Source organism: Tachysurus vachellii, chromosome 1 (genome assembly GCF_030014155.1).
Source record: "Tachysurus vachellii isolate PV-2020 chromosome 1, HZAU_Pvac_v1, whole genome shotgun sequence".
Taxonomy (NCBI): Eukaryota; Metazoa; Chordata; class Actinopteri; order Siluriformes; family Bagridae; genus Tachysurus; species Tachysurus vachellii.
In genome coordinates this window covers 29389753-29417196 of record NC_083460.1, presented here as the reverse complement: position 1 = coordinate 29417196, position 27444 = coordinate 29389753, and the positions used below count along the sequence as shown (strand labels likewise).

The following is a 27444-nucleotide window of genomic DNA, read 5'->3' as shown; positions in this document are numbered from 1 at the left end:
CGATTGGTGCCCTACATATGGAAGCATTCCAACCAATGAATGACAAGTGACTGATGACATCACTGGCTTTATTCTACACACTACATGCGCCTCTCGATTTCTTTTTATTTCGAGCCAAAGTAGCATTGGCATGAGCTATGTGCACACAAGAGAGCCACATTAGCGTTTGAGGAGGTTTTTCCTGCATCCTAACATTTATAAATGACATCCTCAACCTTTGAAAGAAAAAAAAAACAAAAACGCATGCTAATTGCTCCAAATGCCAGATGCCTAGTTTGTTTATTCAGGTTAACATTTAGTTCCTGCTGGTTGTTCTGTTGCAGGAGTCCCGCTGTTTCACGCATCAGCTCCTAAACAAGCAGGCCCTCTCCAGGGGCCGAACTCAATCAAATAACATACACTGTAGCCTTACGGCAGCTTACTGAGGTACTGCCACTGAACAAGCAAGCTATATTGCTTCCAGACAACTTGAATGCACGTTTACTATGTTGTAAAACAACACTGATTTTTAAATACTCATATTTTGATGTTGTGTCATTTCATATTACGACAATATGTACAGTAGTTTCAAATAGACCTTAGGCGAAAAGAGTGGGAAAAAAAAAATCATCCAAGTGTACTCCGTATTTTCATGCGGTTTCTACGGGTTAACAAAGTTTGACAGGGAAATGGGCAGCGATGTGAAATGTGGATTATTTCCATTCGAAAGAGGACTCCGTTACTGCATGTAGCCGTTTGAGATTTTGTTGACAAGGGTATCTCTTGTGCACTGTGTCCATTGTAGTTTTACAAAAGCAGAATTAACATTAAAATCAGAGCGGTTGAAGGAAGGCTCTGCTGCACAGTGAGCCGTTCCTATAATCCTATCTTCCTAATGGAGTCAGTGTGAAGCCTGAGCAGCAGGGATGTCTTTTGTGGCAAAAATGAATTTCGGGCTCCAAACCATACAGAGGTCATTCTCTTTTGCTTGAGTTATATCCTCTGGCTGTGTTTACAACTGCTTGCTGGTAGGTGGTATTTTTCAGGGCAAATCTCAAATTAATCGAATGCCAGTTATCGCTCTTTCTGTGGAAACACAAACGCTTTCACTCTTGTAATTCTTTTGCTTTTAAACCTGGAGGACTAATGTCGAGACAATGACCAAAAAAATCAATATTTGCTCATGTCATTCATCAGGTATAGTAAATTTACATTTTTTTTTTTAATTCAGTGAAACTGTAAGCAAGTGCTATAAAACTGCTTGTGCGGTAGATTTGAAACTGGATAACGGTGCTGCATGTTTAAGGCCTTTGACAGGGTTCAGCACAATGGCTGAATGCCAGATATTGCTGTAGAAATGTAATGTAATGCATAAATTGCTCTGTCCGTATTACAGACGTGCATATCCTCATCCTCAGATATAGCATGTGAGCCATTACGTATAGCATGTGATGAGAGGTTTTTAATTTAGCATTCATACATATTATTATACATTATGCACCAAAATCTACTCACAGCATACAATTAGTGTGTGCCTCATTTTCTGGAACTGTTAATGCAAATAAAAAAAGTGTAACAATGTAATCACAAGATTCGATTTTTGCTCCACTTACCAGAATTCTTATGAGGCCAAACAATGGTAATTAAGATTAGCATAATACTCTAAAGCTGTGTATTCATTTTGGCTATTTTATGCATTGCTGAACAGCCGCTGAATATATTTATAACAAGAATGCTTTATGGAAATAACTTATATATATTTGGAATTGCAATCGTTAATACGAGTCCAAAGAAGTTGTTTTAAATTAGTAGAATTAATATGAATTAATAAGAACGATGCGCTGGACAGACAGTACATTACAATTATGCTTGTGTATGAAAGAATTTTTTTGTCCCTGCTCAATTAAAAAATCAGGTCATTATGTATTTCTCCAGATTATTGACCTCTGAGGAGTGGTTCCTTTTTTTTCCCTCCTCTTATTATCATTTGCCTTAATTAATATAAACTTATTGATTAGCTCCTCCATTATGGCTGGAGCAAAGCACTATTTTAGTAGCATTATATTTAACGAAGTCTATTAGTTTTTAATATAAATCCATTTTTTCCCTCTCACTTCTAATCCACTTTAGGTGTTGGATAATGAGAGTGACTTTTCTGAAATCTCATAACCCACTCGACACATTTTAGGAACTGGCTAACTGTTAGCAATGTCTCCAGCTGCATCCTGTGTTAAAACATAAGGACTGTAGACCTAATATTTTCCTTGTCAGCTTCCTAAGATTGATCGATTTAATTAACAAATGTGTGGAGGTGTTCTATAATCATCTCAATTTAAAACTCTAAAGGTGGTCTAAGGCTAATGTGATAGATACTTGATAATTAAGGGGGGGTGTTTAAGGCTATAATGCTATTCTCAAGCTTAACTTGTACCTTCTAAGCTGGATTTATAAACAGATTTTCAGGGAAGTTGTGGTTTTGCTTTTCAGTGTGTTGTATAAAAAGCACAAGGGTTTTATCGCACAAGATATTTCCTTGTTTAAACAGATCTATTACGTTGTTTAGAGAAAACATTAGGATGCTCAGCTGGCTTAATGTGGGCAATACACATTGTGGTTATAGAAAGTTTTCGAGTATAAATTCAATTTGGCTGTGCAGTTTGTTGCTGATTTCACACATGGGGTTTCACGTTAAACATAAATACATGATGTTTGGAGCACAGTTGCCAATGTCTGATTTTAGTAAGCAAATAGCAACAATGCCTTAAGCTCTCAACCCATGACCTGAAATATACCAAGCCATCTGAGACTCTTATTTTGTGTTTCACATACACATTTTAGTCCAATTATGGTTCCCAACTACCCCCGGAAAAAAAAAACAGATCCGGTGGGTACATTTGAAAAGGTCCTACAAAATAAACGTACTTATGATATGAATTGTATTTATTCCTATTGTCACAGAGCACTACAATGCTCATGTTTCACTTTTAAATGGCTAGATTTACCTTAGCTGTGAGTAAAGCAAAGTGGAGTTGCTGGCTGCTGCCTTATATTAGGGGTCACCATATATCATTCTTCTTGATTGAATACAACTAAAGCACATATGTTTCCACTTGGCTGTCGCCGTCGCTGCATCAAGCTTTTCGAGTTCAGACTTAACATCTAGTTTTAATTACAGTGACTTTAATAACAGTTGCTAAACCATTTACCTCTGCTTGGATTTGTTTCACAGTTATTTGCCTTAGCAGATATCTGATTTCAGAAAGAGAAAGGGAGAAAAGGAGACAGATGTAGAGAGAAGAGAGAGAGAGAGAGAGAGAGAGAGAGAGAGAGAGAGAGAGAGAGAGAGCCTCGATCTGTTAAAGAAAATAAGGCGCACCAGGAGACATTTTCTGGAACGGCGTTTGTTTGCATAGTCTTTTCTCTTAACGGTCAAGATATTTGACATTTGTGTAATCCAGAAACCAATGTGGTCATAAAGGCCTCTGAATGTGAGCTTCCTCTGAGGCCTTCCATTATGATTCTGTCTCAACTAGCCCAAACAGTTGTATTTATATTATGTGAACATTTATAGCATAATATTAAATATTTTAAAATTTCGACAGACAAAAGACAGACTGCTTTTTTTTTTTTTTTTTTTTTTTTTTTTTTATTTGACTCATTTCTTTTTGAGTTTTTTTATTAGAAAACTATTAGATCGATTAAAAAAAATTCAACCATGATTATTTAAAAAAAAGCAAAAATAATAAAATGAATGCCAATTCAATATGAAACTGAAAAATAATTAAAAAATAAAATAGGTGGAAAATGGAGCTCATTTAACCCGCTATAACAGAGTGTAACTGTTAACTAACCCCAGTGCTTCAATGTTTTTCACTGACAGAGAGTTATTTAATCGGAAAACACCTAAAATTTCATTTCTTATTACATGACTGAAGTCCAGATATCGCAGGCTATTTAGGTTTTAGGAATATTTTATCTTAGAAATATTAGTGAAAAGGACCCTACAGAATAGAAATACCCATTAGAATTTTATTACAAAACTCATATTGATTAATAGTGTTATGCATACTAATTTTAATATAAAAGCTATGAGATTGATTCTTTCAATACTGAAAGAATAAAACCATTTCTGTGCGGTATCTGAGGTTAAAATTATGGCTTAGATGTAAAATATTCTTATTACATGTATGAAAATACATATACACAATAAATAGGTTTTATATACATATAAGTGTATATACATTTAAAATAAAATAAACATTTGTATGAAGTGTCTGAACACGAATTAACATGTAATCTTAAACCTGGATTACGGTGTCGGCATCCCTGCTGCAAGGTGGCCAATAAATTTTGATGAAAATGAAAAAGTCTATAGACATCTCTTTTTATTTTATACGGCTGTCTGGCCATATTCCACAAGAGGATTTAAACCTGAATTCAATCAAAGTTGCTCTAAATCCTGCATTAACCTGAGAAACCAGCCCTAGAAGAAAAACACTCTAAACAAAGTTAAATAATTGCAGAAACATTCTCCTTACGATGTTGCTGAAGAAGTATTCAACCATCGTAATTCAATAAATTAAAAAAAAAGCTTTTAAAGTTTTAGTCTTACATAACTTGATAGAGATATAATTGATTAATAAGGTCATTAATTATTCTAATGGTTGTCATTCACGTAATGGAGATTCATTGTTCACATGATGACACCTATGATACTATATAATATAACAGATACCTGTTCTTACTTAGAGACCCAGTAAGAGCCTATAAAAATTTCTATTACGGTATTTAACCCTTCCTGGGATCATCTGTCTCAGAACGCTCCACATATGTTTTTACGCTAATACTAATGCATACTCATCACTTCTGCTTGGAGAAAGAATGAATATTTGCCATGGTGTGACCTTTGTTCCATCTGTTTTCTCTTTTGTCCCCTGAAAACCGATCGATTATTATGTAAAATTATGCTTACAAAAACACCAGCGTCCCCGTCACATCCTCCAGCTTTCACCTGGGAAGTGTGACTCAAATTTATATTTCTCCTGAGTGGTTAGCAGGCCTGCGATATTAAAGCCAGGTGTAGAAATGCGTTAGGTTTAGCCATATTTCAGGTGCCATTTTCTCCAGGTCTGGATCGTGTGCTCCAGTGAAAGAACTGTTCACTGTGCTATGGCCTCCTTTTTACATAAGACAAACAGTATCATTGTGGAGCGCCAGACACATCGAATAATGGAGTCTTTTCGTTTTGAAAACGCAAAACTTTATTTGTTAGAGATAAGCACTAGCTTTGTCTCTCACCATTTGGCCTGACGCAACACTGCATGGCTCCGGCTTTCCAATTTCTCATTGGGGTCAAGTTAAAATCCGCACGTTTTCTGCCTTATATTTTAATTGTGTGCTAGAGTTACAGCAGGAAAAATGGCTGCGGTCGTTGGCTGAATAGAGTACACTGCCTACTGTGAGAGGGATCGAGTCCCCCAAACAACACCCCCTTCTCCTCCAGACACACATCCACCATGTTAGCATGAAGAGCCATATTAGTGGGTCAAATGGAGAGGAAAATCTATGCCAAAAGTGGTGTGGATAATCTGTTTTGCCTTAACGACAGATAGATTTTTTTATTTTTTATTTTTGCTAAAAACAGCAAACTCTCACTCCGGCTCTGTTTGTGTTGCTTTTATACTTTTTGGCCCTCAGAGAAATCGACTGAAAAAAAAAATCCGGTTCCGTCCGGTCTGTAATTCCACTTCAGGTTTTCGTGCCAACTTGCCTGTCTCGCGCAGCATCCGGCGCGCACCCCACTCTGTGCGCGTGTGAATGAGTGTGCGTGTATATGTGTGTGTGTGCGTGTGTGTGTGTAAGTGCGTGCGTGCGTGTGCGCGCGCGAGCTCTGCCTTCCTCACCTTTTCGGAAAGCAGCTCTAACCGCGACGGCAGCCGAACGGCAGGAATTCACTGCGAATAAAAGCCGTTGTGACTGACGCACATCACGGAGGAGCCGGTTCACTCCACACGCCGGGCTTTGCCTTGTTTTTTGTTTGTTTTTTAATACACTTATTCACACACACACACACACACACACGGTCTTATTCTTTTACTGCGTGTGTTTAACCACAGTTGCGGTAGAGGACAGGTTACCGGTTACCGGTGCTGCCCCCATCCCCCCTCCCGCCCCCCACTTGTCCGCATCTTTCTCCTGACTTTCAGAAGAGCGACAAGTCAGAAGCGACTCCGGCGTCTTTACGCGGACGAGTCGGAGAGCGCTCGCGCGCGTCTCACAGTGCTGTTTATCTGAGCAATGCGCCGCATCCTCGCGTTTCTTCTTACCGGAGAAGCTCCTTCTGAAATCCTCCTCTGTCCGCTCCGACACACGCTTCTGAAACTCACCCGCAGGTAAGAGTCTCTACGTGCTTTTGGGTCTTTATCGCCGTGTGTTACAACGCTTTTTTTTTTTGCGTCTCCGAGTTCGGCACGAGCGCAAACTTTTCAGTCCAAGTGAACGCGCGAGCGCTGTTTTATTTACACACACACTCACACACACACACTCTCTCTCTCTCTCTCACACACACACAGTTTAGAAGTTTGGGTCACACAGCACAAAGTAATCGGTGTAAATGATTTTAGTTTAAAATATAACTAATAATAATAATAATAAACAGAGTGCATGTTTATTTTTTTCTAACCCTAATCCCGGCTGTGTTGTAGGGGTAATTAAAAGGGGGTAGTTTCGTGACTAATTGAGAAACGTCTAATGAAAACACAAGCAGATGTGGATGGATTTATTCCGTCTCGCGCTATAACGACAGGATGAATGGAAACTATTAGCGCGTGCGGCGCGTGCGCGTGGACCTTCTGGAGCCGTTGGTTTTTAAATTCTATTTACGGTTATTTATGTAAATCTGCTGCTTATTCGTTACGTGTTGTTTTGCCCTGGTGCAGATTCGGTATAAAAAAAAACACACACACACACACGTTTGGAGTTATTTATTTATTTATGAAATGAAACTCTGGATTAATTTAATCTAAAGACGTTTTTTTTTTAAATAAAAAGGTTTTAAACTATAAAACGGAACAAATCAAGTTGGTTACAAACAGTAGCAACATAATACAAGTAACATTTAAATATAGAAACGTGTTCAGTATTAAATCAAAGTTGATATTCATACGAAATTAAAGATTTAACTGTTTTTTTTTAATACATTGATTATTATGACCAACTTGTTTCACTGCATTATAGAGTTCACACACACACACACACACACACACACACACACACACACACACACAAGGACACACTACACCATGCACTATCAGTGAAACGCATTAAAAGTTGGCAATGTTGACCTTCGGGGTTCGATACATGGCATGACTTCAAGCCCAAATTCATTCTCTGTAGTCTAGACAGCATACTGAGTGAACATGTCTGTGTCTGTCTCTCACTCAGCACTGTGGCTAACAGGGGGCCAAAAGTTTTTCATTCTTTTCGTTTTATTTTTTTTTTTGCGGCAGGTAAATGTAGTTATTTGCTTTTAGTGAACCTACGTAAAAGGAAGAAAGCCGGAGTAAAATGGCCCACACTTCATCTTCTGCAAAAGCCAATTAGACAAAAAAGCTTAATGTCGACCCAGGCATGATTATTAATAGGTAATAGACTTGCATATGTCTTGTGCCTTAGCAATACGTTTGTATTTGCTGTACACTTAAGTGTCACCCCGTGCCATCAGTGGCGGATATATATTTTTTAAAAACGTGATGTTTCGTGCCGCTCGTATTTCACACCACTTGGCATTTTAGAGCCATGGTCTGGCCTCCCAAAAAATGTTTTCAATTCATGCACGTGTGAATGCGGCCTGTTTGAAGCCGTAACATTAGCATTTCAAAGTGGCTCCTGTGCGTTTCAATAGGAGACGCTCCAGCCCTGTGCCCTTTAGTTTTAGCGGGCCCTGTGGAGCGGGTGGGTTAGGAGGCGTGCGCTCCACTTTCTCCCTTTCTTTGTGTTTCTGTGTGAAAACACTGTCCCATCCTGTTCGCTTCAGAGGAAAACTCTCACGGGCGTTCTCCTTTTCCTTTGAACCATCAGTAAGTTCTGCACACGTTGTCAAGGCAAGCAAAATAATTTATGAGCTGCATAAACAGTCGTCAGACAACATTTAACACACACGCGTTCGGTTTGGTCGTTTGTGTAAATATGGCTTTCAGCATGCAACAACAGTGTTATAATTTGTTGGAAAATGACCTGCCATTTTAACGAAAGGTTTTCTGCTCTGTAAGTTTTGAATGTCTGGGTATTTTGTTCTGACGCAGTGATCCAGAATCTAATAACTGCATCATTGTGACCATCTGCTACTGAGAAATCGCTGTTTTTCTTTTTCTAAAAGGCCTGTTGCCACTATTCGCATCATTGTTTCACTAGCATTTACATTGGAGGGGACCAGTGAAGTTGTTGGATGTGATTATTGACACTGTGCTTTCCTGTAATACTATATTGTTATCTGTCGAGGGCATAGAGCTAGTGTTTTTTCTCCTCTCTGCAAATGCATATGTGGAAACATGAAGAAAAAAAAAACAGCGCAATAATACCTATATGCTTCAGAGCCACGGCTTTTAATGCACACTGAAAGCGAATATTCGGCTACAATCTAACAAAGGGAAGCATATTGATACATAAAGAGGAGAAATATTGTTTTGGTCGACAGTAAGGATGTGGGTTTACTCACAAAGCATGAAAATGTTGTTCTGTCTATCATTTGCATTGGCAGTCCAAAAAAGCTGTAAGTGGTGTATGCTGCTGATTTCATGACCATGAGCTCAATTTCTCCTTTAATATACACACATGTGAGCGTAGTAGCGAGTGAAAGTCGGACCATGTGAAATGAAATATGTGTATGAGTGGTGCTTCACCCAACTCTCTCGTAACCCTGGCCTTTCACTGCTCAAGTAAAGAGAGGGCGCAAGTGATCAAGCAGGAAAGGGAATAGCCTATACGCAGAAGTGGAGAAAAAGTGATTATACATAATCAATGCCGTTTCCTTACAGCTGAGCCACGCACGGCGCAATGTAATAATCTCAGATCAGACCGTTTCTTCCCCCAGTTTTACTCAGCCATGTGTTTGCACAGCGTTTCAAATCCATGCTGTGCTAACGACTACTTATGGTTTTAAAGAAAATAAACAAGGTACAAATATCGTATTTTATGGGACATGCTTCAGACTGGGGCCTTTGCTGGCTTTTTTACAGCAGGATTTATTTTTATGATTACTAATCACTCATTTTAAGTTTGAACACTCAGGACCTGGCAGCGGCCTTTATGCAATTTTTTTTATCTTTTTTTTTTCTTCAAAGCATTTCCCATCTTGCCAGCTCATCTAGTGGCTTCCCAAACAGAAGAGAAACGGAGGCTCATGCCCTGCTGCTTTAATTAGCTTGAGGAGCAGAACAGAGGAGAACAGATATAAAATCAAAGAACAGTGTGTTTAGAGAAAATACGTCTGTGTTACGGTCAGCTGGGGGAAAAAAACCTTAAAAATATATATATAAATGTAATAATACGTATAGTATTTATGTATCACAAATATAAATGCGAATCAAATTTATTTCTGCTACCACCTCTACCAATTTTTATTGTTATTTATTATTATTATTATTTATTATTATTATTATTGTCTTTTTCCACATTTATGTAGGGATCATTGTGCATATTGTATATCATTTCTTTTTTGGTTTTAAGTCACAGATTAAACGCATTAATCTTCCGACTCGGGTGCTGATTTTTATTTAAATGCAAATGAAATACACAATGACGTTCCCTTCTGTGAATTTGCAGTGACATCATGACAACTTTCTGTCTCATCGTTTCTAAGCAAAATTAGAAAGCAAGAAAAAAAAATCAATTCTTCTGTCATGGAAGAGAAGCAAGACGTTGAAGTAAACACTGGCTGTGGCCAGACTACAACAGCACAGGTGGGGAGAAAGAGAGAGAGGGTGGGGTGGGGGCGGTGGAGGGAATGTGAGGGAGAGAAAGAGAACGAGAACGAAGGAGGGAGAGAAGGAGAGGGAGGCTGGGGTGGCAGTGAGAATTTGCAGACAGCTGCCAGGGAGAAGGGGCTGTGTCTCTACCGGCTTTCACCACAGCGCATCGCATCCACACTTAAAAGCCCCATTTTCAACGAGACAGACCTGTTATTTCAGGATGGTGAGGTGAGATGGGCTGCAGCGTAATTTCCCCCCGCAAAGCTGTCCTTGACAGGTGTGAGAAAAAAGTAGGATAGAATAGAAGAAAATGTAGGCTCCATACAGCTTTTGAAGTTTTGTATTATTGCTAGCGGGGCGATAAATTTTTATCGGAAAAGTTCTGAGAGAATAGAAAATAGCAGCTTGTAATTGGTAAAAAAATTTTGCTTGGCACCATTCATCAAGAGCTGGTTTCATTTTAAACTGGCTTTGCCCAAAAAAGACTTTTCGTCAGTGGCTGCCGTGACTGTTCATTATGACTGCAATGGCTGATCCTCCTGCTTGGTTCTTTAGCACTTGTCTTGAACTATTTTGATTAGCGCTGCTGATGGAGACCCGGTCCAGTTAAATTCACCTTGCCATACAGCGTTGCTTAATCCTCCGTTTATCCGAAAGCTCATGCTCTCGGTAGATAAGGCTCCTGCAAATGAGTAATCCAAGCTGTGGGAAGAGGTCTGAGCTGCGCATTGGGCACGGGCCTTGCTTTCTTGGAAGCAACACCAATATTAGTAAAGGGTTTAGAGAAATTTTAGCAAGCCTTTATTAAACATTAAGTGTTCCTGTGATTACTAAATGAAAATGTAAATCATCCTGCATGTAAAAAGTGCTCTGTGTAGGCATTCACATTTGTGGAAGTGCTCAGGATGTGAGTGTTTGCCGCTTCATTGGAGTACTTTAATTTCAACGCTAATAAGGCATACTTGAAGCTTGCATTCTTTTCAATTTTGATGAGCAGCTTATATGACGCGTTTGCATGGTATAATGAAGGAATGAAAGAAAGACGAGCATGCTGTATCTTCTGTGAGGTTTAAGTTTCCAGTTGTTTTCAGTGGTGCTAGCTATACTGTGGATCCAGTGCTCTTTCAGTGTGAAGCCGAGCCTTTATTTTTAATGAAATAGTTCAACACGCTAAAATTCACTTAGTTTTAGCTTCTAGTCTGACTGCATAGTAAAGCGAGTGCTGAGCCTTTACAGATCAGTATAGTGATAACCTCTACACGTTTGGCTTTATTACCCTGACAGCTTAACTGTAATGTGAATTTTATAAATAACTTTTATATATAGTTCAACATAGTTATAGTTCAACGTTCATTTAGTTTTAGCTTCTAGTCTATATATATATATATATATATATATATATATATATATATATATATATATATATATATATATATATATATGAAAAAACAAATAACAGGCTGTGTTTTAGATGCTGCTGTGATGGTTATCACACTGTCCATGGTGTTGTGTGTCTTGTACCCCAAGTCCCCTGGAGTAGCGACCCTGTGTAGGACAAACGGTTCAGAAAAAGGATGTTTAATATACAGAATGGTTTATTTCAATAGAAATAATTGGAAAGCTTAATATAAGAAATACATGTTAAGCTCTCTCTAGCGGTTTCATCCCATTGCAGCAGAGAGTCCATTATACATATTCAAGGCATGTAGAAGAGACTCTGCTTCATTTTTAATTATTTCATTATACATCCAGCACTACTAGCAAACATAGCATGTTCTTTGAAGCTTTGCTCCTCTTCATGTGCAATGTTTCCCGAATGCAGTCTGTGAGTGTTTGGGTAATTAGTATTTCTGAAACGTACTGGTTGAATTACAGTAGCACTGTCCTTAAAGTCTAGAAGATTCTGCTTGTGAAGTAATTTTAATTTCCTTTGTTTATGGATTTAGATTCTCCTATAATTCAGATTGCAGATAAAACTTGATATGAACACGAGCATGTATTGTTTCTGTTTTTACTAAACAAGTACACTGTTGTCTATATTTCCGCCGTTTTTCTTTACTTTGCTTTTAAATTCTGCAGCGGTATAAATAATTTGTTGTGCTTATTTTTTTTAACATCTGCATATCTCACTAGAATTTGCTTTAGAAAAAAAAAATGCGGTAGGTTCACAAATTATAAAAAAAAAAAAAAAAAAAAAAAAAAAAAGCTATTTGTGGGATGAATTTCTGTAGGAAGTGTAACCTTTTCTACAACTGTGTTAATATAATATATCATTTTATTAGCCTTTTGGTTGACTTTTTAGCTGTGGTGGGAGATTTTTTTTAGAAGGGCTTTTGTGGTAATCCTGGACAGCCCGGGGACAGCGCTAAAATGCAGTTAACAGAGCAGCAACGGTCAGCCCTAATAGTCGTGTTGTTGATCTTACCGACCCATAAGACACTTCACTCTGCAGGGACAGGACACCTGTGCCAACAACGGAGCCTTCTGTTTACTTTCATTCACCTCTCACCAAGATGGCCAGGTGTTGATAACTACAGTAGCTGCTATTACCTTTTGTGTAATTTTATTATGAGCAAGTTTGAGTTTCTGAAACATTCTTTATCGGGGGCCTAGGGGCAAACCTCAGCAAAGCAAACAGTAAATGTTTTTATTGTGTACGCATCAGCATCAGACACTGATCTTAGAGAACCAGCACGAGCACGCCTCTGTCTGAAAGGCCAAGAATAAATCTAGTGTTAACTTTCAGGACGCAATAATTGCATGTTCTTTTCTGATTAGATAATAAGGAGTTTGTACAAACATCATAGGGACATTTCCAATGATCAGGTCAGGCAGAGCAGTTGCACTTTACACACGATAGAGGAATTTAATTCCAGCAAATAACTCTACGTCACTCTCGGCTAATTATGTCAAAAGAAGAGTCATTACTCCCCAGCAGAGTGCTGAGTGATCTTTCTGATAAGGACGTGTTCCGCATGTTGCACGTGCTGTAGGGCTTAACCTCCGCATTTGACGCCATTCTGCGGAGAAACCACGTCTAATATTTACTGCTCTTTTTGTAGCAAGGCCAAGATTTATATTTACATTTTTCTCAGTGAGGCTGATTTATAAGCACAGACATGTGGGTAAGCTGGCTCAGGCAAAGCTGCATTGTCCAGTGCAAGGCTATAAAGGGCTTGCAGTGAATGGCTCGGGCTAGGATTCTCATCTTGACCACAGTGCAAGTGATCACAAACCGGACAACTGCCATTTCTGCACCTGCTGTTGTTCTCTTGGCAAGAGATCCTGCCCTTCTGGCAGAACGATCCGGGCAGGGCACCAAGCACCCTGGCCACTCGTAGGCATTTCTAAGAGGAAAGCACTAGGTTGTAGAAGACAGAGCGGTATTCCAAATAGAGCCGTTTAATTCAGCCTGCCACCCCTGACGTGAAACCTGCTCCCATTCGAGATGGACTGGAATATCTACTGCCAAGTATGGGATTAATCATAAACTGACAAGCACAAGCGTAGTAAGAATAGACCTTACACGGCCGTCATCGACTCCAAGTCGCATGCTGCCCCCCCTGCATGTAACTTAAGAGGTCCAATAAGTGAGAGGTGCGATTAACCTTACCGACCATGATGGCAGGAGATGAAAAGCCATCTCGGCAGCCAGGCTATTTCACAGCTTGTACCGGGCGACTACAAGAACTCTTATCCAAGATGCTCTTCTTAATTGGTGCACGTGTACAGTTGAGGTGACACAAACTAAAATTGTAAAACGTAAAATGTATATAGAAACCAAATCGAAGGCTTTAAAAAGCAATCACATTCTCCTGCCCTTGGTGCCAAATGTAATCGAGTCAGCTAAAACCATCTGCTGTTTCTTTGGGTGACTAAAACTTCTTACTCCACCTGAAAGTGCTCCGAGCTATTTTTAACCCCGGATTTGTCACGAAGCAGAAACCACGCAGAAATGATCTCTCTTACTTTTACACAAATTTTTAATCATTTTAATTTTAGTCAAATGCCATGATTAAAATCTGCACATGCTTTGAAACTGGAATTTAAAAGGCAAGATGAAGTAAGGGTAGATTATTGTGTCACAACAGAACTTTGAGCAAAAACAAACAAACATAAAGACCATTTTAGAGATTGATCAAAACTTTTGAATGGATCCCTCTCTTTTTATTGATGTGCTTGGTCTATCAATTAGTCCTTTATATTGTTCAATCAAAGTTTCAAAAGATTTATTTCTTCTCTAATCATTCTGGGAGAAGTTAAATTACTCCAGACGAGCTTTCTTTGGTCACGGTGATGTTTCTCTTGAGAGCGTCTGACAGTCAGCAGCGGTCCAGACAAAGATGAAGGGGATCGCGTCCTCTCAGACTTCCCATCAGTATTCAGCACCGGTACGTCCTGAAATCCTTTAAGCCTTCTGACTTGGGGTGTTTTGTGTTTCTCAACATGTCTAATGGATATTTGTCATTGAATTGTGAACCATGTTGTGCTACCAAAAGACCTCAATATGTTTCCTCAAAGTCTTTATAAAAATATATATAAATATATAAAGTAAATCTGCTTTATTCCTATCCTTCAACAGCACAAGAGTAAAAGCTTTTTTAAATTTCATAGAAAGTGCAGCTTTTTACTACAGTGGCAAAAACTACACTAGTGATTTGTGGGACATGAGAATCAAGGGCTTCTCCAAATTTGTAGGTTCAACTGGGGGATGACCTGCTGTGTAAAGCGCAGACAGAGCCATGAAGCCAACCTGAAACACAGGAAGTCTGGATAATGTTTGACTTAAACAGTCTAGTGCTCTGAATATTTGATTAGTGGCACGGACAATTGACTACCATACGATTTTGACTGTGTAAAGGTTTCCTTTTAAAGTTCACTTTTATTCGATAAAGTGAGAAAAAGAATTGCAGTACATTCACTCATAACATTTATTTTAAGAATTTTTAAAATGCTAAAAACATTCTGATACGTTTTATTCACACGATTTCAGTGGTGTAGTTGTAGTGGCAGTGCAATTGTGCTTTCTTTTACCACTTTCTGCCTATAACAATTTTTTTTGTCACAATAAATTTATCATTTTCTAGTACAAAGATAAAATCCTTATGTTGACAAAAAAAATGTTTTTTTCTATGCTGGTGTCTATTTTTTTTAATTATATTTTTTTCTTCTCCGGCATCATCCTCATGAAACCTTATGTGAATGCGCAAAAGCTGAAAATTCAGTTTTTAAAATATTCGTCTGAAAACACGGATTCAGAGGAATACGTCACTTATTTTACTCATTTGCTATAAACTGATGTTATATTCCAAAACACACTCGTTCATTTATAAGCAAGTGCTCATTTATTTCATTTAAGTTTTTTTTTTGTTTGTTTTTTTTTTGCACAGTTCATGCTAAACCTAAATCATCCTCAATGCCATGTGCCAGACGTGTTTTTTTGCTCATTCCGTCTGAGTGCCAGTTTCTGATGATGTTTTCATCAGTCATTACCCGGAGCTGATTAAGCAGTGAGCCTGGCCTGCGTTGGCAGGAGACAGCTCCAAATCCGAGCTCAGCAGACCCTCGGGCTGCCCAACGTAGTCCGGTCTCTGAGCCGAGCCACTTAGCCGCATTTCCGTCTGTCTTTTTTCTGTTGCGCCATGATAAGATCTCTCTGGAATGTTTCTCCCAGCTCCCGAGGTCCCTCGGTTGTGTGTCTGGTTACTTTAGTGCAATTAAGGGAGAGATGGAAACACGCTCGATAGCATCTGAGAGAAACACTGCTTTGTACCCAAACTGCGCGTGTATGTGGCATGTACTTTATAATTATTTACAGAACCTAATAAAATTTGACATTGTGCCCAGGAAATACAGTCAACCTGGGATTCTTCTCGTCTGTGTTTTTGCAAGATGATGTTGAATGTTTGTTTTTACAATCGGACATGCTACTGAGTGGTGTCGTTTTATTTTTTTCTTTTCTTTTTCTCGAGATGGCTCCATCTAAGCAATTACCTTAGCTAAACCCATATTAGTCTTAGAATTGGATAATCTTGTATTGCCAGAGCTTAATGCATTCTGCTGCTCCAAAATGGCTTCTTGTCCTCAGTAACATTCATGTATGCCTTAGATTTTAGCCTTGGACAAACAAAGAAGTAGGCATTCCCTCCTTCTAAATGCCACACCACACAGTTCTGTCATAATTACACAAAACTGGAATAACTATACACTTCATTAGCTAAGAAAAACTTTTAGGAATAACCCGCATCAGTAATTTATCTACACATGCAGTAGAGCTTCAAATAACACTTATTTGGATAATTGGATCTATTTGGATAATTGATTAATCCAGAGGTGTTTTTTTTTATTATTATTAATTAATTGATAATGTGATTATTTTAAAATCCACTTAATTTAATTCAACTAATACTACTACAGAACTGTTACCTAGGCCTAATTAAATAACAGCTCACTAACTGCAGTACATCATTACTGAGATTTATTAGATCATCTGCCACAGCTTGAATATTATCAAGAGCTTATTACAACCAAATAAAACACACAGACTATCTTAACATGATGTTATTCTGAACAGTTCCCTTTCAGTTCCACACACTTTTAACTGTCTGTCTTTTCTCCATTTCAAGCCTTGCTTTTTACACTTCAGACAAGACAAATTCAAAATAAAAGAAGAATAAGTATTTGCTGAGTCTTGGGCATACTGTAGCACGCTAATGCTAATATTTTTTTTGCGCATGAGGTGAAAGATTTTCAGTGCATGGAACTGACTCCCAAGTTTTGGAGATGACTTTTAATTTTCTTTCTGTGAATCAATTCTTTTTGGGATCAACGCAGACGTGAAGCGAAAGCAGGACCCGCAGAGTTCACACACAAGCTCCATTGAAAATATACATTAAATATGGCGAGAGAATTAAACAGCATAGTGTTTGCCAAGAACACAATGTTGATTCCAAAGTTTATAGCTACTCCTCTGGCCTCCTCTATACCTCCATTCAGGCACATGCTTCACAGAAAAAATGTCACTTTTTTACAATCATTCATTTGAGACCGCTTTCACCTCCAACATGTTGAGTCTTTTTGTCATTATTGACTTCTATTGTAAATTTATGACAATAAAAATAGCTGCTGGATAAAGCTGTGATTCAACCAGGGACACCTCACTTTTTTTCTCACATTCTCTCAAACAAATGATAAATTAAAAAATATATATTGCACACACGTAAAAAAAACAAAAAAAACAACAAAAAAAAACTTCAATAAACATTTTCATGAAGCCAGTTGTGATGTGTAGTGGAAAGAGTGGCTCTTCTCCAGATGTGTTGGTAATATGTTGGCTCTGTCATGACGTGCTTCACCTTTTCATTCAAATGTGTTTTTAGTCTAAATCAAGTAATGCTTCATAACACAGTCCAGCAAACTGATTAGGAAATCTTTGGTTATCCTATTTGGATGTTGAAATGGTAACTATCTTTTTGTTCTACTTGGGCATTTGGCATCAATTTGGTTCATTTGTTCCCTTAAAGGAAAATGTCACTGCAAATCAACAAGAAATTATTCTGACCATAAAGAAGCGTTTTTTTTTTTTGTTTTTTTTGATGGCGGTGGTTTCTTTCCAGAAGAAAATTTCCCCCATCTACATGATATGAGAGCTCACTGAACGGATCATTGGCATGAAAATGATGTACGTAATATGCTAAGGCCTTCATAGTCACCCGATCTCAACCCAGCTGAACATGTGTGTGAGAATTTGGAGCCACATATTAGACAGCAACATCATCAAAACACCATCTGAAGGAATACGGATTTGGATCCATTTTGTTGACATGTAGACTCTGTGTTAGACACAAGGAGTTTTTTTTTTTTTATTGTTGTTGTTCTTTTTCGTCCCCCTTCATCTGTCATCCATTTGTATACGCTTGTAGAATTCACAGCATTTTAACAGGAATAGCTCATGGATCTAAATGTAAAAATATAACCTGAATTTCGAATATTCAGACACTGATAGGTTTATCCCCTGCATGTACATGATACTCAGTCTTTGCTTAATTGCATTGAATTAAAAAAAAAATCAAAATAAAAATGTCATGATTATACAGCCAGAGTCACTCCAAGTGGCAGATGGAAGAGAAATGCGAAGGGTGTGATGAGTGATTATTGTGTCTGCGGCCCACTTGTTGTGGTAAAGGATGTTAGTGTTGCGAGCGGAATCCATTTCCATTCTGAGCGATTCCTCAGCAGCCCTCCTGCTTTAATTCCTGGCTAGACTGATGGGCTGTTGAATGGAGGTCATTACCCTGGAATGCAGGTCACTTGTGCGACTCCATTTCTCAAAGCAGTCAGATTTCTCCACTTTTTTGTATTAACAGATGTCGGGGAGTAACGCATGTTACTTGTGTGGTGATTGTGTAACAGAATCTGTAGAGTAATAAATGTTACTGCACTACAGTGACATCTGAATGATATCAGTTGCATTTAGGGAAATTGTTTTTAATTCCAAACTAATCAAATGACAGAATTACAAACTGCATATTATATTATATTATATTATATTATATTATATTATATTATATTATATTATATTATATTATATTATATTATTGGAGCGAACCTTTTTTTGTCTTTTATACTTCTGCCTCATTTCATGGCTTCAGTTTGTGACGTACTTCTTGTGAAGTTGTATTTTTAGCCTACAAAGAAGCAGCAGTGCAGTGTAGTATTTCGGAAGATTGCATGCTGTGAAGCGATGAATTGCCATCCCTTCTCTCTAACAGTTAGCAGCAAATCTAGGCTGGGTCAGCTCATACACAAATCCAGCGTGGGACCGTTTGCATCTCAATTACACCGATGGCAGCGTTGGTTAACACATGTTAATGAAGCTAACGATCCAGGGAGAAATGCTGCTCCGGCTCCTGCTCCCCCGTCCCCATCCTAAAGACCTCGGAGAGAGAGATCACCATACACAATGAAACTGGATCTCCTCTGAAAGTCTGAGTGGGCTATCTCACTGCCTGCTCCTCTAACCCACTTTCTTTAGCTGTACTGAAGTCTCGGTCTTAAAAGCTCTCTGCGTGGCATTGTTGCCTAAAGACTGAGTTTAGAGCCTTGGAGCACAGTTAAGACCCGCTCATGCCTCAGCACTTATAATCGTTCCTCGAAGGTGAACGAGTTTGTGTTTGTCTGCGAGTGATGAGACTGGATTTCATTTAAAGAAAATTACACAAGTGGCCACCATTCAGCTGTGGTGAATGATAAACACTCTCAGAACAACTGTACCATCCTTTGTTGCTGGGTTAGTGTGCTCAAGAATACACCTTCTGTATCTGTAGCAAATCAAAATGTGCATAATACAACTTTAAAGCTTCAGAGTTAATTCTTTTGCTGTAAAACTATTTGATATGTGAAACTACACTGTATTCCGGTTCCCAGGATAAAGCTATCTAAAAAGGTACAAAATATAAGATCCATTCCAGCAATGGAGAATGCTACTACTAAGGTTATTTTTCTACCTTTTTTATTGTGTGTGTGTGTGAGAGAGAGAGAGACAAAAAGAGAGAGAGAGAGAGACAAAAAGAGAGAGAGAGAGAGAGAGAGAGTGTAGGTACACGGGAAGCACAGCAGCCAGAAGACATGAAGGAGGATTTAGGATTTTTAGGACACGAGCGGGTGAATGATATTTAAAGTGGTCGAAATCGCTCTATAGCAAAAGCACTAATAATCTTTCCAGCGTGAGACGTTTGTTACAACACAAACAACTAAAACAGAGCTTAAAAATCTCACATTCACATTTAGGGGTGGAGTAGGACTAGCTGATATGGTGTGATGAATTATGCAAAAATTCACTTTACTTTATTTTATTATTCGTTTTAAATTGTGAAATTCCAAAATGTTTACAGATTTTTTCCCTCTCTCTTCAACTTTTCTTCTTACGCACTGAATCTATTATCTATATAATTCTATTTAGTAAAATAATGTTAATTTATCTGAAATATTTCTATAAAAATATTTATTTGGGGAAATTATCATCGAATGAGTATTTTATCACAGCACTAGAAGGAAATTGTTTGCAAGCCTGCGTGATACACCACGACCTGCACTAGACACCTTTTTTTATGTAGCACCCTGGTCCTGGAGAAGCGTTGATTCATTTCACCCTGTCCGCTATATATGGTTGATATGACAATAAAAGCTTCTCGACTTGACTTGACGACACATCGGAGAAACCTTGATATCAGAGAAATTGGAGGATTATAGAATAAAAGGACAAGGGACTGATATGTAAATAATCTAATTTAATTTAACTGATTTTTTTTTTTTTTTTCTAGTGCTTGTCTGCATCATACACATATCGATCGAAGGACACTAAATCAGATAGAAGGGTGTCGTGTTGAAGGAGATTCGGTTTCCACAAAAATATCGAATTGTTGCCGTATGAATTGCACATTTTTTCCAGTCGGTTGGAAGCCTGAGGTTTTCACGTCATTGTTAGGCATCATTGTGATGATAAACAGTACAGGATGTGTGGTCTGTGGTGAAAGAAACCAATCCCCCTCTCTGACCTCCCGACCCCCAACAACAAGCCCATCTGAGTTTTTAACATATCCATCTCCCTGTTAACATCCAGAACTACCGAGCACTCGTTTCCTGACACGTTCATGCACTGGTTCGACTTCTGAGTAATAACAATGTTAACTTTAATTTACCAGCATTTTAGACCCATCGGACCATTTCGGTAGCTGTGTTTTCTTAGCATACAGAAGCAGGCCTGAGATTGAACCCGGGAGTTAATGGGCTCTGAGTTTTGCAGGAGCCTTTGAAAAAGGTCAATACGATACGGTCAGATTTAGCAAACGGCATTAACTGCTGGTTGTGTTGTCAGGAGAGATTTAGACCTGACAACTGATTTCTCTCAGGGAGCACACTGCACCCTCCGTCTTTGTCTGCAGATTTTCAAATGATTTGCTGTCTATTGCTTGCTCTCCATCTCATAGCAAGACATCACCGCTTCTTTGTTCACATGGTGAAGAAAAAAGAAAAATCTCAGCCGAAAAATCTGCATTCAGCACAGGGTGTCGAGGATTTGCACTACGGATATCACTTACTACTTTAATGTCCTGTCTGGGGTTTACACATCATTCACTGTTTCCCTAAACAGCCAACAGCCTTCTTGTTTTTCCCCCTTTTCTTTTTTTGCTTCGTTTTTTTTATTTTATTTTTTTCTCACCTCTGACCAAAATGTCATCTCTTCAACACATTGTAAAAGCTCCACTTTTTTATGTTTTGTGTTGCCTCCTGCTGTCTTAAAAAATTAATCATGCTGTTGAATAATGCCTTACGATGATGTGTGAATAATTGATGATCTGATGCTTAATAGTGGGACAGAGAAGGCTTTTCTCTCATCCAGCTGCTTGTCTGTGGCATTGAGAGAAGCATTACATGTCTGCCCACTGGAGCAATTCATTTTACAGTACACGTATATCGCTCGGTTAATATGTGTACCTTGTATGTGTTTAGCACACATGCGCACAGCCAGGTGTGTGTGTGTTAGAGTGTTGGTGCATTCAGACAGTTATGTGTGTATGAATAATTTAAAGAACTTTTTAGCTCAGTGTCTGAGGAAGAACGAGACAAAATAGACGTGTAAAGAGGGCGGCCAGTGAAGCGTGACACTGGAGGGGTAGCACAAACGTATCAGGACAGATGAACACCAAACGACAGGAGTCTGAGGACACACACACACACACACATTTCCAACCGTTGTGTTGTTTTGACAGCGTCAGTCTTTTCATTGCTTGTGACTAAATTCAACATTGGTGTATTTTGTGGAAATTGAGTTGAAGAGCATTGGAAAGGTGCAGATTTATGATATTTTTTATGACGTCTTCAGGCGTCTTGAGGTTTGCTTGCTCTTTGATTGTGTTACAAAAGCGATACAAAGGAAGGAAGTCACTTCCTGTGTAAATATATATTTCTGGCTATCAGCTCCAACTGAAGGAGAAATATAGAGCGTCAAGGACTCCTTTTATGCCGATTGACAGGCGCTATCAGCACCAGATACCTATATAATGGTGGTCCTCTGAATTTTTTTCCCCTCGATCCTTCTTATTTATCTAGCCGTATTAATGTCAGCCCATTAACGCCATAGCCGAGAAGTGCTCAGTAAAGCCACCGTTAAATGGCTGTGGCAGGAACCTCCTTATCGTCTGCAACCTGAAAGGAGGAATGTGACGCTATCAGTTAATGGAAATGACATTTCCAAATTTCATTTGGAGATAATCCACTTCTCGTCCACTAAAACATCAAAATTACTGCTAACAATATGTCAAGGCAGCGTTAAAACTTAGTTACCTTCCCATATCACGTCCGTGATAATCCCCAGAGAGAAACAGGTACGGGTACATAGGCGTTTTAATAGGATTCCCCCTGAGTTACTCAGGTGATTATTAGGCTTTGCATGTCATTTCTATCTCAAAAATAGAAAGGTTTATCAAAATAAGGAAGGTCTCCTAGACATTTTAGCTGATCTTACACTGTACACTGTATTCTTAAGAACACTGAATATTCACTTTATTCAATGATGTACCCAGAAAGTAGAATTTTTTTTTCTCTCAGAAAAAAAACCCAGATTAATTGTTCTAATAAGTGTGCATTTCGGTTTGTGAAAAGGAACAAGTCATTGGTGTCATTTTTGTAGCTATGTAAGTTATGGTGCAACACTAATATGCTCCGAACTGCAAACACCAGGTTAAAAAACAGCCCTCACACACTTTTATTATATACTGCAGATGACTTAATGGTTGACATCCATCAGGACGTTAAGGGTTTTATTCTGTCCCATTACATTTCAACCAGCAGGAATTGCTGCATTCGATCAATGAACTGGGCAGTAAAATTGATATATATATATATATATATCTGAAGATGAATTAGTCTGTTCGATTCAAGCAGGTGTATTTTTTTGGTATGATTTGAGATACACAAACACTGTTGGCATGTTCCAAGTAAATAGCAAACATTTTCTTATTTCCTCAGATGAATGGTATTTATTTATGTTTTAAAGTTCACCCTATCTATTTTTTGCTAATTGAGCGTCTCCGGTGCAGCAGCGGTCAGACAGAGTGATAGCCATAGCACCATGTGTTGAGCTACATCAGCTGGCCTGTGCGGGGTCATTGATTGATTTTCCTCTCCGATATCTGGCTCAGTGGGACACTAATGTCATCTGATCACTGACCCTCACCACCAGAGAAAAAAAACGACTTCTGCTGCCCCCACGTTTAGCTTTAATGAAGAGGACAATGCTCTGTTACGTATGGCAAATATACGCATGGCAAATATAACTTCTTCAGATTAAAGATTATGCTGAGCATCATTAATCTACATTTATTTCTTAAGATCTGCCATATTTTTTAATAGACTTGTCATATTGTTGGACAATCAGCATCATGACTCATTCTTTAAGCTTATTGAAAGCTTGGAAGTTAATTCAGAGGTCAAGCAAGACTTGCAAGCTGTCAATCTTGTATTGTAACATCTCCCACCTTCGCCCCGTGCCCCTCCTCACACTCATGTCTCCAATCCATTATGGCAGGCCTCATTGCCCTGAATGGCCCGCCCCCTTCTTTATTCTCTGGTGGCCCATGCTTGCCTGAGAGAGACAACAAGGAGGTATTGGTGAAAAGAATGCTACATTCTTTCACATCTTTTCCTTGTTTCCCCATTTAAGCATTAGCATTTCAAACTGTCCATTCAGCTTCAATTTTAATACCGCCCTTCGTTCCAGTCTTGTGTACAGGAGCAACAAATGGTCTTTTGAAATTCCCTCCTCTTTTTTAAATGTTTTTTTTTTTTTTTTTTTTTTTAAAGCACAGCTGCATGGTGTGCACAGCTGTCTACAGCCTCTGGGTTGGTGCCCCTCTGGCTTTCCATCTTTCAAAGCATTTAAACATCTGTTTACGTTAGTTTCATACGTAGTCAACACAACATGGTGCAAGCTGTCATTTTGTATCAGACACATAAATTCTCATTGGAAAATTTGTATAAGAATGCCCCAGCGTCGAGCTTCAAAGCACAATAAGCGCTGTACACGAACGCGGTGTAATTTGGTGCGATACGACAAAACGTATGCAAATGGCAACAGCAGGACTCCCCGTGACGCTCCGGCTGGGGTTCGATCACCACCGATTGTGTGAAGCACTTAACAGGTGTTGATCGGCGGTCTTCACCACAGCTTAGCAAGATAAGGCCTCCAGCTGAGAAGAGAGACTTGAGTGTGTTTAATGAGAAGAGCGGGGAGTCAGACAGACCGCCTTAGTGTGCGCCTTCGGTGTCTCAGACTGATCAGCATGTTAACCACTCTCAGCATGACACAAAGATATGAAAGTAGCGGGCTGTTGTCGTCGATTTACCCCAACACCCATCTGCCTGTTTATGGGATCAGCCCTCCTGGGTGATATATTTATTTTCTTTGCTTGCAACCTGCTGCACAACTGTTCAGTGCTTTCAGTGTCTTTTAGTATACTGTGGAATATCCTGTTCAAGTCGGCGCTGAGAGGCCTGAAGGAAACTATAGTCATTCTTGTCTATATATATATATATATATATATATATCACGACTAAACACAGGAGGGTATCTTTTTTTTCCGCCAGCGTGAATAAATAATTCGAGTCGTCTATGCAGAGGTACATGCTCTAGAGTGTGTGAGGGGTGTACACAGGCTTTTAATGGGCTCCTAAGTGACTTGTTACTGGAGTGACTGGGCTCCCATGTGGGGGTGAGCACCGAGGCACGCAGGAGGTGCCATAAACATGCAGACGAAAACAGTTAAGAAAAGACGGATACAATACTGAGCAGTCTGGGCTTAACTCTTACGAGTCGGTTTCGCCAAACACGTCTTAGATCTTATTACCCTTTTCTGTGAATGGTGGCAGGACAGCATGCAGGCACGTGGGATGGTATGGATGGATAGATAGAGGGAAGAGGAATGTGCTTGATTTGCTGGTGAAGGTGCATCTCTACCTTAGCACATATTAGAGGGGTTTCCACATTTTGTAAATTTTATTTTAATTTAGCATGACATCAAAATGGTAGAGATGTGCGTGTGTGTGTGTGTGTGTCTGTCTGTCTGTGTGTTCTCAGAAGCCCTGAAATGTTTTTTTCTACATTGTTATGCCTGTCAGGTGCAGATCCTGAAGATGAGCGTCTTTGGGGGGAATTCTCACACGCTGTTGTGACTCCGGCGACTTTCGAGCAAGCACGAGGCGAGCACCCAAGCCGAGCACAATGACCTGCTCAGTGTGGAGTCTCCCAAGCCTTCTTTGCCTGATGTTCACTTTGGCTGCACTACAGTGCACTGAAGGTAAGCTCTTCCATCACTGTATCACACACACTATTTGGGCAAAAGTTATCTGAGTGAAAGCGACACTATCTTTATATACGAGGATGATATTTTAGTCAGAGGCTTATATTTCAATCAGGATGTAGAACATTTAGAATGTACAACATTAAAATGTCAGGGGACTTTGTGAAAGTTTAGAAATCCCGATGTTTATGAATAGAAGTTCATAATCATTGAGCAAATGTTGCTTTTTACTCTGAATGAAATTAAAAGGGAGATATTTTCCACCGCTCTATCTTGTTTGAGATAACTCGTTTTTCTGTATTCGTTCACATGTCCTGTTCTAACTAAAGGGCTAAGCTCTACAACTGTTCATTATAAACACTATCCCCGAGTAAACATGCTTCATTACACTCCGCCCTGGCTGTAATATCTTTTTAATGCATTTTATAATTGAATTAAATGGGTTACTGCCATAGCCATAAATGGCTGCAAGTTGTTTTTTTTTATTATTATTATTATTATTATTTATTATTTTATTTTTTTTTGTTGTTTTTGTTTTTTTACTTTTTTGTATTTTGCAGAAGATTTGAAAGATGAATTGCTTCAGGGTTTTTCCCCTCCCTAGCATATCCGGAGAAACTTTGCATCTCATCTTTCTTATTTAATTTTCCAGAGCTGACTGCTGTCTGTACACTTGGATGAAATTTATTTGTATTCCTATATATATATATATATATATATATATATATATATATATATATATATATATATATATATATGTATATATTATTTTTTTTTTTAAAGCAATGATTTTCACCTTGTTTCAGCATCCTGACTCACACCAAATACACTTTTTGACTGTATATAGTGTATATTGGCTAATCATGACAGTTAATGATTTATAACTCTTTTAAGGTGTTTAGATTTTCATTGTCTGTCTTTCCTTTTTTTTAGTGAAAGATGTAAAATCAGCACAGTGTTTTTTAACAGATAAATGGTTGTTTATGGCATAACTCAGAGTCCTGCCTTTACAGCACTGGTTTGGAAGCACTGCTGGTCCAGTGACAGGTTTTACAGCCATGAATTATTTAAGTGTTTTATATGACAGGCTTAGGACAGTCATAATTATTCAATCTTAACAACCAATGATAGGTGTGTATTTAAATATAATTTCACGTTAATAATTCATCTTTGCCAAACATAAAGGCGAATTCGGTTTGCAAACCAGTGTTTCTGATCATCTGTACAGGAGAGATATGAATCATTTCCAGGTGAAGTGTCTGTCTTTGTCTTGTAGTGAAAGAATACGTGGTGATTAACGGTAGAACATGTCAGATAGCATACATGTCGCATCCCTCTATCCCTCTGTCTCTGTCCTTGTTCTCGCTCCTGCTCTTCGCCTGCTCTCCGTGCTGGAATTTCGTATAGCGCAGACGGAATTAGAGGAGGTCTTTCTGGGCTCGGTGTCAGTGTCGGGATTGACAGGGCTGTGCCTGTATCTCCTCAGGTGGCAGGCAAATATGAAAAGATGAGGAGGGGGGCTAGCACGCTGCCAAATACAGTGTCACCATGTCATGTGCTTTTGTCATTCCCATGGGTTTTGTATGTAACATGGGAATATTCCCACTGGAGACTCAAAACACGAGACAAAATAAAAAAGAGTAGATTTTTCACCATCCATCCCTGCTTCCCACTGCATATTTAGCAGATTTGTTACAGGCCATGCTGTATTACTTGTGGGAGTCAGGTTGCAATTTAGGCCTGACTGTGAAAACAAACCATTCTGTAAAACCGAATGTGCGTACACAAGCTTACAACTTTAAAAGCCTTGTACCTCTGGCATACCGTAAAATTTAGTCTATGCACAAATTAAGTATTTCAACTTGTAAAAAAGCTCCGTGTTCCAGTGTTTCTGGGAAATTTTCTTTCTAAGACCAATGAGCATAAATTTAATCTGGGCGACTTAAAGGCCTTAATGAAGTTGAGGCGAACAGTCTGGAGTCCTGCTCCCTCTGCTCATTAGTTCGAGTTAGTTGTAAACACACTTTTATTAAAACAGACACTGAGTGCAGTCCTTTTGTTCTGTCCTTCACAGTAAACAGCCTCTGTGAGTCTTCTCTCTTTCCTCTTAGATTTTTATTCTGCTTTCCCCTTCATGT

The 27444-nt window shown here is 38.8% G+C and overlaps 1 protein-coding gene across 11 annotated transcripts in view; it reads left to right on the top strand.

Annotated features, from left to right (window-relative positions):
- The first annotated feature begins 5888 nt into the window (after window positions 1–5888).
- Window positions 5889–27444, top strand: part of adgrl2a (adhesion G protein-coupled receptor L2a) — a 90977-nt gene continuing 69421 nt past the window's right edge. For all 11 annotated transcript variants that reach the window (XM_060881777.1, XM_060881761.1, XM_060881770.1 and 8 more), the window contains exons 1-2: window positions 5889–6371; window positions 25125–25303. In XM_060881777.1, the coding sequence (XP_060737760.1) occupies window positions 25228–25303 (76 nt within the window). In that variant the 5' untranslated portion in view covers window positions 5889–6371; window positions 25125–25227. The remainder of the gene's footprint in view (window positions 6372–25124; window positions 25304–27444) is intronic.